Below are 13,688 nucleotides of genomic sequence, written 5' to 3'. Positions count from 1 at the left end.
AATGATTATGTCGTTATGAATTTGTCTTTCCCGGTTTTCTGCATGGCAGTTGTTGGAAGCGAGGCGAGTTATAGACTGGGAATTTGGTATTAGGTTCTTGAAACGAGGTTCGACTGTGTAATGAGATAGGCGTTGTGAACCCAATAGAGACATCCTATGATCGTGTTTTACCCACGAGTTGCGCAAATCGGGCCTGTATTGAAGTAGGAACAAGCTGCCATACTAAAGTAGCGGACTCGGGCAACTTTAAACAGATCGAATTGTACCAAATGGCTTGTCCCAGATGACATGGGGTGAGTTGTCAATGTGAAGCGCAGATGTCCAGGTGATGCCGGGGTGCGGATACTTATCAACACCCATACTTAGCAACCGTACGTCCTTTTGGCCTGGGAAAAAGACGACTGGAAGCAAAAAGAACCAGATATGAATATGAAAGCGAAACATGAAAAGAATGAGTGAAATTTGTCGTTCAAATTGAAAAGAAAGTGGGAGGAGATGTGAGAGAGGGGCCTGTCGAGGGAAACTCTGGGAGGCTACACACGGACCACTTGATGCGTTGGCCAACTCATCGCTGCAGTTGACAAGCGCCGCACGCCAGTTTGCAGTGGCTCCCTTGCCCTGTCAATCCCGTCTCGCATCACGCATCCATCGCCTTTCCGTCCGCACCCACCCCCGGGCTGAGCAAACGAACTGGTGAGGATCTGAGGTGCAGCAGGGGAGGATATCGTGGGTGCCTCTGACTGGGTGCTGTCGTTTTCTTGAACGGCCAAGTGCTTCCGATGAACGGGTCCCTTTCCTAGATGGTCGCTTGCCGCCTTAGGGCCCTGCTGGCGTCAGTTGTCAGGGCCCTGGTTTCCCAGATCGAGTACTCTAAGTCGGGAATGCTTTTGCATGCTGCAAATTGTACTTTATAAGATGTCGATGAGCCAATTAGCATCGCATCAACGAATTCCAAAGGGTTGAATCGCGGATTGCGATTAGAGATTAACATTATGAATGCTCAAGTTTCAAGCAACTTGTATGATTTAAGTGAATTTAATAATTGCAATGAGTTCATGTTGCGCCGGGTGCTTCTTAAACAGCCCTTCGGGAGCTCCGATTAGACGGGGGCGGCGGTGAACGGAGGCGGAGCGGAGGGTTATCGGTACGGGGGTGGAGACGGAGTGGTATGATGGTTCGAGGATATCGAAAGGAGTATGAGTATTTAAGAGAATCAATGAAAGCGTGTTTAGTCTTGATCATGAGGTAAAAGCAAGAACGGAACAAGAAAGAAGATATTGTGTGGAAAAGGGTTGACATTATTATTTCCCGGGAAGGAAATGAACTGGAATTCGAGGTTTTGGAAAAGGTGGATTCGGCCTTTTCATTGGAGCGTCTTTGATAACTGTGAGCGAATCGAAGGTCTTGCGCTAGACGATGGCTTTTCTGCAAATGGACCTCCCTCACACGGCTCAAGTTCCGGATGACTTTGGAACCCCTGATGCGGTTGACGCTGGCGGCTCATTCGTGGAGATCCTCGTTGGAAGTTAGCCCTGAAGCTATCGTGACTGGACGACTGACCAGTCCGAGCTGGAACATTTGCTTGGAAAAGTGACTGTGAACGCGAGAAGGATCAGCTGGTGAATGTGATGTGATTCAATGGATCGCCGGCCGAATAAAAGTTGAGCTGAGTAAGTGAATTGATGCTGTTCAAAAAACAAGTTAGTGGAGGAGAGAAGTGACCACCCAAAGGTGGATTCTTCGATATGGGTGCCTGACTTGACGTTAATTAGGAAAGAGCTTAGGCAGGGAAGTAGGGAGGGAAGGAGAAGGCTGTTGCCGTCAGAGGACCACTTGTTTTGACACATTCCTTCCATTCCCAACATTCTAGTTCAGATGACTCCCTTCTATTTCAGTTTCAGGTTGAGCGTAGTCTATTCTCTGGGCACCGTTCCTCGTCAACTCAGTTTCTACATACTGCTTATTATTCCCAAGAAGCAAGACGTTTCTTTACAGGAGATTCACAATCAGTCCTTTATGTGACTAGAGACTGGAGTCATTTCAGTTTGGATATGAACAAAGCACGAGACAGCTTATAACTATCTCGATATATCCGCCATCGTCATACCGACCACTGATATCCTCATGGGTAGTCCGTGAACCCAGCTGTCTCGCCATCTCGATCTACCATGTATCGAAATCGCCCCCGGTCCTCGAGCAAGCATTCAGGCAGGTCAATGTTGTTATTGACCCGTGTAAAAGTGTCGATCTTGCAACCCCATAAGTCAACACCTTGGCGTACGGCACTGGCAATGCGATCTCTGTCGCGAAAAGATTCGCGGTTCATCCACGCATGTGAGAAGCTGGACATCTTGTTCAGAAATTGGTCCACTGTCGCAAAGCAAGAACTGCAATGCCACCCCGCATTCGATAATACGCCCTTTTCCAAATCACGCAGCAGGGGAATGCCTGCATCGCCGGTTCGCAGATTCCCAGGCAGTATTGTCTTGCGCATGCCTTGATAGTAAGTCGCTTGTGGAAATGGCCATTCGGGTCCGTCATGGAGAAACTGGAAGGAGTAGTAGTAGAATTTGGAGGACAAGGTGAGTCGACGTGGAAAGTTACATGTACGAAGGACCAGCATTGTTGCTGGGCGAGGAACCTCATCAACATCGGCGACCAGAATGACGTCGCCCTGGGCAGGGATTTGTTTGCCGGTAAGTTTTGGGAAGACTTGTTCGAACATGGCGTTTCGTTGCAAGTCCTCGCGATCCCAGTGACGCAAAGGCTTGAAATCTTTTGGGTATTCCAGCTGGTGGTATATCATCTTGTCATGATATGCTTCGAATCGCTTCCAGTCATCACGAATGGTAAGATTCTTTGGGCCTCCCTGAAATGTAAGGGGTGCCTCGACGATGACAAAGTAGTCGACATAATCATACAAGGTCCTCAATCGGATCTCGAGAAAGTCCAGCTCAGTGTTGACCATAAAAAGGTCGTATATCTTGCGACGGCCGTTGACAGCATCCGCCTCGGGCTTGAAGATGGAGTAACCGTGCGCGGCGCATAAAGATCGAGCAGCCTCTGAAGCATAGAACTCGTGATGCGATTTCGAGAAGTTGAGCCTTGGGAGTGTTTGGGTCGCTCTGATATCTGCATCAGTAATGCGATGTGTGTGCGAGCAGTCGAAGTGTGGCTGCCTGGAGAGAAGCATCGCCGCGCAAACCAGTGCAAACAACAGAACAAAGGGCCGAGAAAGGATGATAGAGGCCATAATGGGTTCTGGAAGTAAATCCAACCGAAAGAAGAGTGGTAAAAGAGTGTCGGTATGTGATAACTCACACTTGATTAGTATCTATGCATTCGATACCCAACGATAAAGGAGCCACGATATCGGGAAACACGGCACCATATCCCTAGAAGGATTCATAGATCGCCCGCTAGCAAGGTTGGGGATATTCTCTAGAGCATCAGATGGAGATGATGGTCTGGTAGTTACACGCAAACATTTATGCAGTGCCATGCCGACAGCCATCCATTATTGGCTGACTGGATGTTTGGCAGTGCCGATCGGTCGGCAGTCCTAGTAAGTACCGACAGACAAGCATTGATAAATATTGGGATTATCATGTTAAACGAGTCTGTTCCATCTGATGTTGCAGTGACCATCTGATGTTGCAGTGACCATCTGATGTTGCAGTGACCATCTGATGTTGCAGTGACCATCTGATGTTGCAGTGACCATCTGATGTTGCAGTGACCCAGTAATCCTACTGACTTTACCAAAGCGCAGTACGTGAGAATATATAGTTTCTCGAAAATTAACGCCAGGCTACGCTAATCTTTGCGAGACGACACCAAGTTTAAGTATAGTCATTACAAGTTTACAATTAAAAACTAATTATGAAGAAGACTTGTTGAGGCTCTTTCATATATAATGCAGGCATATAAAACGGGAATAAGTGCGTTCAACTCTGAAGTTTGATTTGCGGGGAGAAGCTCCATAAGTAACTTATCGCTACCCGGAGCCTAGACGGGGCGAAATCGGCCTCGGTACCTGTCAAACGGTCAAATGCTCCGATTCGACTTTCTTTTCCCACTTTCCCCTCACGTTTGGCTGTTAACGTTGAGTACATTTTGTGGAGGTTGCGCGCCCTGAAAGTGACATTATTCGTCCTGTCCGGTCTGCGGAGATACTTTGAACCCTCCGAATTGACCGACTTGATCGCTCTCTTTTAATCATAATGAGTCGATCATCTCGACTTGTCTCATTCCGAAACTTGCCATTTATTAGTTCTCGTCCTGTACGGACCTTCCATTTGTCTATCCAGACTCATTCAGTCATCCCTCTGCAACGCACTTTTACCTCTTCTACTATCAAAATGGGAGACGCTATCTCTGAGAAACCTCACAATGCGTGGCTCGGTGCCAAAGGACCAGCTGCCCTTGATCTTCGAAGTACGTCAACTGCTCATATGTGTTGAGTTCTGAACATCTGACTCTCTTATCTATCCAGGCGATGTTGTGACAACCCCCACGCCAGCTATGCTCGAGGCTGTCTCGACATGCTCCTTGCTGGATGATGTCTTCCAGGAAGACCCTGCCACCAATGACCTTGAAGATTATGTGGCAGAGCGTACAGGCAAAGAAGCTGGTCTTTTCGTTCTTTCGGGCACAATGGGTAACCAACTCGCCCTGAGATCTCTTCTTACGCAGCCACCCTACTCCGTACTTTGCGACTATCGTGCCCACATATTCACATCTGAAGCTGGCGGGTAAGTCCTCACGCATTTAGCGCCATTGAGTTATCTTGGCTGATAATATTGCAGCACTTCAAACCTTACAGGAGCTCAGATTCAGACTGTTATCCCTAAGAATGGGAGATATATGACGCTAGAGGAAATTCAGGAGAACGTGACCCTGGACGATGATGTTCACGGGTGCCCCACGCGAGTGATTAGTCTTGAAAATACGCTTCATGGCATGGTCATGCCCCTGAGTGAAGTGAAGCGTATCTCCGAGTTTGCTAGGGAGCACGATATCAAGCTTCACTTAGATGGCGCACGATTGTGGGAAGCTGTGGTATCTGGAGCTGGATCTCTAACTGAATATTGCTCTTACTTTGACACCATCAGCCTGTGTCTCTCCAAAGGTCTCGGTGCTCCTGCTGGAAGTGTGATCGTGGGTCCCAAGGCTACACTGAAGCACGCTCGATGGGTTCGCAAGTCTATTGGAGGTGGTCTTCGGCAATCCGGCGTCCTCACCTCTGCAGGCCGCATTGCCGTGGAGCAAACTTTTGGCAAATCACCCAACGGCCAAGACGGACCCCTCAAAGCCTCCCATGAAATGGCCCGCAAGGTTAACGACCTCTGGACCAGTATGGGCGGTAAGATTGATGAGCCGACTGAGACTAACATGGTGTGGTTGGACCTCAAGGCTACAGGGTGCAGTGAGAAGCGGTTTATTGAGATTGGAGCTGAAGCTGGGCTCAAGTTTATGTGCAATAGGTTGGTGACACATTACCAGGTTGCACAGAATGGTGACGAGGTCTTGCAACGACTAAAGGTTGTTTTTGAAAAGGTCCTTGGAGAGAGCCAAGACTCGAGTGTTGAGCAAAAGATTGGAAAGGGAAGTGTATATGTGCCTCAATAGAAGATGATGGAGTTTAGTCAAATAGAATAGATTGTCGTTGCATCATGCTATCGCACTTGTTCCGTTGAGGTTACTGCTTACGTCTTGAGAATGAGAGTCGGTGAGAATACTCGGGACTACTCACGCAATTGTAAACAACAAATTACTTTCGTCTTGGATTTAAGTTTGAGTGAGTTGCGAGACATCGGGCCGTTGTAAAGATCAGAGCCAGGACCAGGGTCAGGATCAACGTCTTTGCGTGGAGTTGCACCGCGTATTAGTCTATTCTACAGCCTCAGAGTCGAAAAGAACTAAGTGATTCAGGCAGGTGGTTACATAATACGTTCAGTAAGTTACCGATGAATTATTGTGATGGACTCGAGCGACGGTACCCCCTATGTGAATAGAATAGAAACATCCACTAAGACAAATTCACCTTAGAGTTTGAATAGGTTAGAGAAAGTCAATTAACGTCTTGGTATGTATTACCGTTGACTCAGAAACTCAAGGAAAATGAAAGCCAAGACTGATTTTAATGCCCAGGACGCCACTGACACGTTCACAAAGAGTTTAATTCCGCACTTTAAGGAAAAGAAAGACGTTTCTCTTTTTGAATTGCGCGTCTTGTCTTGTTTTCTTGACGTCACCAACCAATCGGTCAAATTGACGGCTTCACTGCAAGAAACGTCTAGTTTAAGTCTGGGAAGAGCCAAGCCAAAAGTGCGGGGAAAGGAAGAACAGAAACAGGGATTATTATGAGCGTTTCTCCACGTTTGTTTGTCTTTTTATGTGGCGTCCGGGGTGTGTTGGTGTTTATATGTGAACGATACAACGTCACTGTTAATATGGGCTGATTTGTATTATAAACCTATTCAATTGCATAGTTTATGGTGATAGAAGAGTCTGATGAGAAGTGAAACTATCAATTGGGTAGTTAGGTAGTGACTGAGCGCAATATCTTGCAAATCAATACTTATATATGGTTAAAGCATCGTCATAACATGAAAGTTCATCAATGCTCTTGGCCAACGCAAAATCACTCACGCTAACAAATAAAATAAAATAAAAAGGTTGCCTACTCACTAGAGGTATCTAGTGGGTAAGTAATGTACATGGCAGGAGGAAATGATCGTCAGGCTCAACTACAACTCTTTCAGCTCTTCCCTTCTTGGCTTACACTGCACCCCATCCCATGACAAGGGTAGCTCAAGGTAACTAAATCCTGTTTAGAGACAATGTCATGATCATCTTTGCTTGGCCTACTCCCCATAGAAACTCGTATATATTTACTTTGATTTCCCTCTTTTCTTTTCTGTACCGCATCCTTGATATTAATTAATACTCAATTGGCAACTGAGTCATCTCTCTTCAATCATGCCGTCTCCACGACATATCGCTGCAGCTTTGGTTGCTACTGCGACAACTGCATCAGCTCTCTATGTCAATGGTACTGTTGTTGCACCTTGCGATTCGCCAATTTACTGCCATGGAGATATCCTTGAGCAGGTCGAACTCGCTCGACCTTTTAGCGACTCCAAGACCTTTGTCGATATGTAAGTAATACCAACTTAATCGCTCTCATAACATGTCACTAACACTCGCCATCACAGGCCAGCTATTCGCCCTCTAAGCGACATCCAGGAAGCTTTTGACAAACTCGAGAAGCCTCTCCGCAACAATTCTGCCCTTGCTGACTTTCTCGATGAAAACTTTGACGATGCTGGCAATGAGCTGGAAGAGGTATCTAGAGACGATCTCGATACTGACCCTAAATTCCTCGACAACATCAACGACACTGTCATCAGAGAATTCACTGAAAAGGTTATTGACATTTGGCCTGATCTGACCCGTCGATACGACCAAGACGCCAAAAACTGTTCAGATTGCCCCAACAGCTTCATCCCCGTCAACCGCTCTTTTGTCGTTGCAGGTGGTCGATTCCGTGAGCCCTACTATTGGGATTCTTACTGGATCATTCTGGGTCTTCTCCGAACCGGCGGCTCTTTCATTGAAATCGCCAAGAACACAATTGAAAACTTCCTCGACTTTATCGAGGAGTATGGTTTTGTGCCCAATGGTGCTCGAATTTACTACCTCAACCGTTCTCAGCCTCCTCTGCTATCGCAGATGATCAAGGCCTACGTCGAGTACACAAACGACACTGATATCCTTGAGCGAGCCCTGCCTTTGCTGGTGCAGGAGCACGAGTTCTTCATGAACAACCGTTCAGTCCCAGTCTACATTAACAATGAGACCTACTACCTCAACACGTAAGTACACCACATCTTTTCTCAAATAATATCACTAATACGTCCCAGATACAACGTTTCCAACACCAGGCCACGACCCGAGTCGTACCGTGAGGACTACATTACCGCAAACAACGAGTCATACTACTCGCCAGAGTCCGGTGAAGTCTATGAAGGCGGCGAAGAGCTCAGCTTTAAGCAAAAGGAGGCCCTGTACGGAAACCTCGCTAGTGGCGCTGAGAGTGGTCTCGACTACACAGTCAAGTGGATTGCTCGTCCAGAGGATGCTATTCGTGACAACTACTTCCCACTTCGGTACCTCAACACCAGGAACATCATCCCTGTCGATCTCAACTCCATCCTGTACGGTAACGAGATTGCCATCGCCGACTTTTATGAGCAGACTGGAAACAACAGTGCCAGCGAGCAGTGGCGCGAGGTTGCTGCTAACCGAAGCTATGCCATGCACGGTTTTATGTGGAACGAGACTCTTTGGAGCTATTTCGACTACAACTTGACTTCCAAGGCGCAGCAAATCTACTTCCCTGTGGACGAGAACACAACCGTCGTTGATACAGAGGACGCTCCCAAGGGACAGCAGGTCTTCTTCAGCCCTACCCAGCTCTACCCCTTCTGGCTTGGTGCCGCTCCTGACTACCTCAAGAACAACCCTTATGCCGTTTACAATGCCTACAAGCGTGTTGAATACTACCTTGACAACCGTGAGGGTGGTATCCCTGCGAGCAACGTCGAGACTGGTCAACAATGGGATCAGCCTAATGTCTGGCCTCCTCTGATGCACATCCTCATGGCTGGACTTGAGAGAGTTCCTCCAACATTTGGCATCCTGGACCCTTCCTTCATCGAGGTCCGCAGACTGGCTCTTCGCCTTGGACAGCGATACCTCGACTCGACTTTCTGCACCTGGTACGCAACTGGTGGTTCAACTTCGGAAACCCCCAAACTCCAAAGCACATCCGACGAAGAAGAGGGCATCATGTTTGAGAAGTACGCCGACAACGCTACCAACGTTGCTGGAGGTGGTGGCGAGTACGAAGTCGTCGAGGGCTTTGGCTGGACGAACGGTGTCTTGATCTGGGCTGTTGATGAGTTCCGCAACAGGCTGACACGACCCAAGTGTGATAACCTCGAGTCTGCACACTCCAATGATAAGCGCGATTCCAGCGCTGTCATGTTGCATGCTCGTGATGCCAAGCGCGTCAAGAAGTTTGGTCGCAGAAAGAGAGCCGCTGAGAAGGCTGCTAAGAAGAGATCAAGCCGTCTCTTCCACTTTTAATTTTGGGTAAATACTTATGAGAGATGATTGTATATTGCCTTTCTGTATAACATTTACTTGGTAGCCAGTATAATATATCTTTACCGTTGAAAATGCCTTTCTTCGCACGATACATTGTCGATGTGTACAGAAATCAAAATAATACTCATATAAATCAATGCAATGCTAAAACTGTATTACGTAGACCGATTTCGGTAACCATGGTCTTAAAACTCAGGAATCCGCAAGGAGCTGACGTTTCTCCTTCTCAACGCCGTCCTTGTGAGGCTTGGGATCAGAGATCTTGAGCCACTCGCCATTGAAAGCGTTGATGAGCCAGTTTCGAAGTTCTTGCCAAGTTAGTCCTTGTCCGTCTTGTTGCTGGGGATGGGTCAACTTACTATCGTATACAATGCGGTTTCCATTATGGAAGTAAATGCTGTGGTCGCTATCTGGGAAAACATGAACATCGTAGTTCTCAACACCCGCCAAATCAAGGGAGTCAAGTAGCGTAAGTGAGTTCTGGAAGTGGACGTTGTCATCAGAAACACCGTGCATAACAAGGAAGCGCTTGTTGCCGCCGAGGGCTGTAGCATTGGCAATCATGGACATGTCGTAGCCATCAGCGTTCTCCTGGGGTGTGCGCATGTAACGCTCTGTGTAGATGCTGTCGTAGAAGCGCCAATCAGTTACAGGGGCGACAGCCATACCATAGCTGAAAGTGCGACCAGCGTCTTGTTCAAGCGTCTTGAGAGTGGTGAAACCACCGTACGACCAACCCCAGATGGCGAGGCGCTCAGCGTCGACATAAGAACGAGAAGCGAATGATTGGGCGGCAGCGATGTGATCTTGCGACTCAAGAACACCAAGCTGAGAGCGGACTACCACGCGGTGCTTGCGGCCGAGGAAGCCTGTGCCTCGAGGGTCGACAGTGACGACAAGGTAGCCAAGAGCAGAAGCGACGTAAGCTTGGAAGTCCACTGCGAATCTCTTGGTAACAGACTGAGAGCCTGGGCCAGAATACTGCTGGAAAAGAACAGGGTACTTCTTCTTTTTGTCAAAGTGAGGAGGGCGACGTTCAACGTAGTTGACCACAACGCCGTCACCAAGGTCGAGAGTACCGTATTTCATTACGGGAAGCTCGTGCCGTTTAGCGCGGTCTGCAAGTTCAGCGTTGTCCTCGATAACATGCTCATAGTCATGGACACTTGAAGGTGTGGAGATGACTTTCTGGTTTGGAACCTTGGGTCCGCGGTACGACAAGAGAACAAAACCGGCGCCCTTGGAGAATGAAGCATCGTAGTAAGCTTCAGTTTCCGGATCGGTCAGAGCTTCCAGATTAGTGCCATCGAGCTTGACAGAATAGACGTGGCGCTGGATAGACGACTCCTTGGCAGCAATAAAGTACACCAAGTTGTTTGCAAGATCAATAGCAGACGGGGCATCGTCAATTTCCCATTCACCCTTGGTGAGCATGATGGGCTCGGAATTGTCGAGGGGAGTGAAATAAGCAAGGTGTTCGTAGCCCTTATGAAGATAAGAGTCAACGTAACCATCGTGATCGCGACCATTGCTAGGATCCGCGGGAATATACTTTGTCTTGTGCGAAATCTCAAACCAGCCGCCGTCGATCTTATCAACATCAACAGTATTCACAGTCTTGCCCTTGCGAGAAGTAACATCGATCAGGACGACTTTGAGAATGTCACTGACACGGTTTGTTTCTTTGACAACGGCCTTATCACCAGCCCAAAGGAGGTTGTTGATGATGCGGTCGTCATCAGCGAAAGCACCATCGATATCAACAGAAAAGACATCCTTCTTGGTAATGTCGTAAAACAAGAGGTCCACGACTGGGTTGTGAGCGCCCGCCTTGGGGTACTTGATCTGCTCAACCTCGGGATATGCTTCCTCGCCCTCTGCAGGATCCGTGCCGCTAGGTCGCTTAATGAAGAATTGGACAGGAAACTCAGGGACGCCAGTTTCATTGGTTCGTAGGAAGCTCAGGTACTTGCCGTCCTCGGACCACCAAGTAGCACTGCGGCCGCTGAAGACCTCTTCCTCGTATACCCAGTCAGGAATACCGTAGAAATACTCTGGGCCGCCATCCTTGGTGATCTGAACGACGTTCTTTTTATCATCTAAGCGTCTGATGTACAGATTGTTGTCCTGTGTGTAGGATACAGCGTCGCTCTTGGGACTCCATGTGGCAAGCTGGATTCGGGCATCGGGCTTTCCAGGTACGAGCGGCTCAGCCTGCTGGGTCTCGACATCGAGAATAAAGTAGATGGCGCTGAAAGAGTGGCGCCAGTTCTTTTTTTTATTAACACCGAGAAGAACCTTCTTCAAATCGGGGCTGGGCTCGTTCCAATCGGGTGTGTATTGGTTTCCATCATGAACAAAGAAGTTATCCTTCATGAGCGTTCGCGACTTGGAAGCCTTGACTTCAGTATCAATCGGCGCCCGGTTTTCCTTGTCTTTGCGAATATCCTCCACAACAATGTATGGTTTCTCGCTAGCTCCAACCTCGAGTAGCAGGCCATCCTCTCCTTCAGGTCCAGCAATCCAGCTGATGCTGTGAGACTTGGCTTGCCAGCTGCCATCAAAGAGCTGGTCCATGGTAACCGTCTTCCCCGAGCCTCGCGTCGCAGCATCAGGGTCGTGTTCGGTGTCGCTCTCGTGATGGTATGAACCCTTGTAGAGGAAAATGCCGAGGCCTGCAAGCCATAGGGTGACAAATATAGTACTAGCAATGATCAGAATGCGGCGCAACTTCTTATCCATGGGTTGGCGGTGCAGAGTAGCTCCAGAACTGAGGAAAGGACCCGTTTCGAGGTCGTCCTCTTCTTTGAGAGGGTCATCGTCGTCCAGAGCTCTTGGATCGTTGTTATCTTTGCCAGCGTCCATCTCGGTCTTTTCTTGTATTCTTTCGAAAACAAAGCTTGTCGTTGAAGCCGTAGAGATGGAATCGTCCGAGTCGTCCGAGTATCGACGTTCGGAAGTCGACATGTCCAGGGCCATTTTGAGTGGCGGTGGCCGTTATATCTAAGTACAGGTTGGTGTTACGCGATAGCTCACTGGCGCATTGTGCGCAGGAATGAGCGAGCGAACGAGCGAGTGTCGGATATTGAATAAGGTAAATGATAGGCTAAATCAAGCAAACATGAATTGATGAAAGAGTGAAAAGGAAACGAGGCGTCAATTGGAACTGTATCGGGTTGTCAATAGCAATAGGTTAGTATGGTTGCTAACGCGAGGTGGTCATGGCTGTCCATGTCTCAGAGCTCGTGCCTACTTGTCGCATTGGGGCAAGTTTTTGATGACGTAAGCCTCGATGATCAGTTAGTTAGGAACGAGCAAGAGAGCATTTACTGATAACTTGCTAATATATCCTTACCATGAATTACAGGCTGTTTCACATGGACGAAGGAGACTGTTAACACTGTATCAAGTGCTTCAACCTGGATAGATGGAATCCGGCTTATCCCCCCGGGCTCTGAACCCCGGATGCGCCCCACTTGTCCGGCTTCGACAATCCGGGGTAATACTTAGAGATAATGAAAAGAAATTAAATTGAGTGTACAGATCAAAGCTAAAAACAGCATAAATAATCATCTAGGGTATATCCATATCCAACAACATTAATGCAGTAACTGAGGCGCCTCAACAGTCGCGCCCTCAATCTTCTCGACCACACAAGCGGTTCCATACGCACTCGCTTGCGCAAAGCCTCCCAAATCCCCCGTCTCGAAGCGTAGGCAGATGATAGCATTGCCGCCTCTCTTCTTCGTCTCCTGGACAACACGGCTGATGGAATCATTGCGGCAGTCGTATAACATGGTTGTGAACCAGCTCAGCTCGCCTCCTGCCATGCTTTTGATAACCATACCGATACCTGCAGCGATGTTGCGTGAACGCACAGTTATCCCATAGACGGCGCCCAGAACTTTAGTGATGCGATAGCCAGGGAGGTCCATCATTGCTGGTGTGTATAATTAGAGTCGTGGTTTTAGATACAGTCCAGTACTGACTTACTTGTTGTTATGCAATTGTCAGTTTCAGTGAACTACACTATGTTAGTATCAGATAATAACATTAATATGTGAGGACATACGCAGTGCAAGTCTGACAAATGAGCTGGAATATCCGCCACCTCCTCGTGGTTCTTCTTTTGGTCTTTGGACGTTCCAAACATCTCGGCAGTATACCAAGGGCTGTTGTGTAAGTGTAAGACTAATGAGTAGATGCTAAAGCGTAATGTGGTAGTGAGACAACTGCGGAGGGCTACTCTGTTCTGTGTTACAATCTATCAAACTAGAAAGGAGCCATGAATCCTTTATATAACTTTTCTCTTCCTGTACACAAATCCAGCTTCTTGTACATTCAAGGCTGAAAGGGCGATGCCGATCTAACCGCCTTACAACCCCACATTACTTCTCGCATTCGTCGTATTTGTGTCTCAGTCCTTTATTTGCTAGCCTTCCATGCAACGCTAGTCTCAGCTCACGTCAAGACCAAGCAAGACCTGCATTCTTCGTGGCGGTGCATATCTG

The 13,688-nt window shown here is 48.0% G+C and overlaps 5 protein-coding genes across 5 annotated transcripts; 2 read left to right on the top strand and 3 right to left on the bottom strand.

Annotated features, from left to right (window-relative positions):
- Positions 1–1,993: 1,993 nt before the first annotated feature.
- Positions 1,994–3,363, bottom strand: EDB82DRAFT_296275 (glycosyl transferase). Its single transcript, XM_025737386.2, has one exon. It carries the CDS (start codon positions 3,251–3,253, stop codon positions 2,123–2,125), a length of 1,131 nt encoding a protein of 376 aa, XP_025592252.1. The 5' UTR covers positions 3,254–3,363; the 3' UTR covers positions 1,994–2,122.
- A 488-nt stretch (positions 3,364–3,851) lies between these two features.
- On the top strand, positions 3,852–6,003 carry EDB82DRAFT_512379 (pyridoxal phosphate-dependent transferase). The gene is made up of 3 exons (XM_025737385.2): positions 3,852–4,437; positions 4,496–4,754; positions 4,809–6,003. Exons 1-3 carry the CDS (start codon positions 4,224–4,226, stop codon positions 5,629–5,631), a joined length of 1,296 nt encoding a protein of 431 aa, XP_025592251.1. The 5' UTR covers positions 3,852–4,223; the 3' UTR covers positions 5,632–6,003.
- Positions 6,004–6,840: 837 nt separating this feature from the next.
- Positions 6,841–9,246, top strand: EDB82DRAFT_540558 (Six-hairpin glycosidase-like protein). The gene is made up of 3 exons (XM_025737384.2): positions 6,841–7,163; positions 7,221–7,880; positions 7,929–9,246. The coding sequence occupies exons 1-3, from the start codon at positions 6,985–6,987 to the stop codon at positions 9,154–9,156; spliced, it is 2,067 nt and encodes a 688-aa protein (XP_025592250.1). The 5' UTR covers positions 6,841–6,984; the 3' UTR covers positions 9,157–9,246.
- A 16-nt stretch (positions 9,247–9,262) lies between these two features.
- On the bottom strand, positions 9,263–12,439 carry EDB82DRAFT_296244 (dipeptidyl peptidase IV N-terminal region-domain-containing protein). Its single transcript, XM_025737383.2, has 2 exons — positions 9,537–12,439; positions 9,263–9,485 (listed from the first exon to the last, which is right to left on the bottom strand). The coding sequence occupies exons 1-2, from the start codon at positions 12,154–12,156 to the stop codon at positions 9,370–9,372; spliced, it is 2,736 nt and encodes a 911-aa protein (XP_025592249.1). The 5' UTR covers positions 12,157–12,439; the 3' UTR covers positions 9,263–9,369.
- Positions 12,440–12,536: 97 nt separating this feature from the next.
- Positions 12,537–13,481, bottom strand: EDB82DRAFT_296176 (uncharacterized protein). Its single transcript, XM_025737382.2, has 3 exons — positions 13,250–13,481; positions 13,171–13,201; positions 12,537–13,117 (listed from the first exon to the last, which is right to left on the bottom strand). Exons 1-3 carry the CDS (start codon positions 13,328–13,330, stop codon positions 12,777–12,779), a joined length of 453 nt encoding a protein of 150 aa, XP_025592248.1. The 5' UTR covers positions 13,331–13,481; the 3' UTR covers positions 12,537–12,776.
- Between the last annotated feature and the right edge of the window lie 207 nt (positions 13,482–13,688).

This window comes from Fusarium venenatum, assembly GCF_020744135.1.
Source record: "Fusarium venenatum strain MPI-CAGE-CH-0201 chromosome Unknown EDB82scaffold_4, whole genome shotgun sequence".
NCBI classification, from domain to species: Eukaryota; Fungi; Ascomycota; class Sordariomycetes; order Hypocreales; family Nectriaceae; genus Fusarium; species Fusarium venenatum.
The sequence above is the reverse complement of the archived record's forward strand: the minus strand, read 5'-3'. Positions and strand labels throughout refer to the sequence as shown.

Excerpts from the sequence above, each read along its gene's own strand:
- EDB82DRAFT_296176 (XM_025737382.2), bottom strand. The coding sequence starts at position 13,330 with ATGTTTGGAACGTCCAAAGACCAAAAGAAGAACCACGAGGAGGTGGCG. Across the intron at positions 13,202-13,249 it reads ATTTGTCAGACTTGCACTGC|TTCACTGAAACTGACAATTG; the intron begins GTATGTCCTCAC and ends AACATAGTGTAG. Across the intron at positions 13,118-13,170 it reads TGACAATTGCATAACAACAA|CAATGATGGACCTCCCTGGC; the intron begins GTAAGTCAGTAC and ends TATACACACCAG.
- EDB82DRAFT_512379 (XM_025737385.2), top strand. The coding sequence starts at position 4,224 with ATGAGTCGATCATCTCGACTTGTCTCATTCCGAAACTTGCCATTTATT. Across the intron at positions 4,438-4,495 it reads AGCTGCCCTTGATCTTCGAA|GCGATGTTGTGACAACCCCC; the intron begins GTACGTCAACTG and ends TTATCTATCCAG. Across the intron at positions 4,755-4,808 it reads TTCACATCTGAAGCTGGCGG|CACTTCAAACCTTACAGGAG; the intron begins GTAAGTCCTCAC and ends ATAATATTGCAG.
- EDB82DRAFT_296275 (XM_025737386.2), bottom strand. The coding sequence starts at position 3,253 with ATGGCCTCTATCATCCTTTCTCGGCCCTTTGTTCTGTTGTTTGCACTG.
- EDB82DRAFT_296244 (XM_025737383.2), bottom strand. The coding sequence starts at position 12,156 with ATGGCCCTGGACATGTCGACTTCCGAACGTCGATACTCGGACGACTCG. Across the intron at positions 9,486-9,536 it reads AAACCGCATTGTATACGATA|AACTTCGAAACTGGCTCATC; the intron begins GTAAGTTGACCC and ends TAACTTGGCAAG.
- EDB82DRAFT_540558 (XM_025737384.2), top strand. The coding sequence starts at position 6,985 with ATGCCGTCTCCACGACATATCGCTGCAGCTTTGGTTGCTACTGCGACA. Across the intron at positions 7,164-7,220 it reads TCCAAGACCTTTGTCGATAT|GCCAGCTATTCGCCCTCTAA; the intron begins GTAAGTAATACC and ends TCGCCATCACAG. Across the intron at positions 7,881-7,928 it reads GAGACCTACTACCTCAACAC|ATACAACGTTTCCAACACCA; the intron begins GTAAGTACACCA and ends AATACGTCCCAG.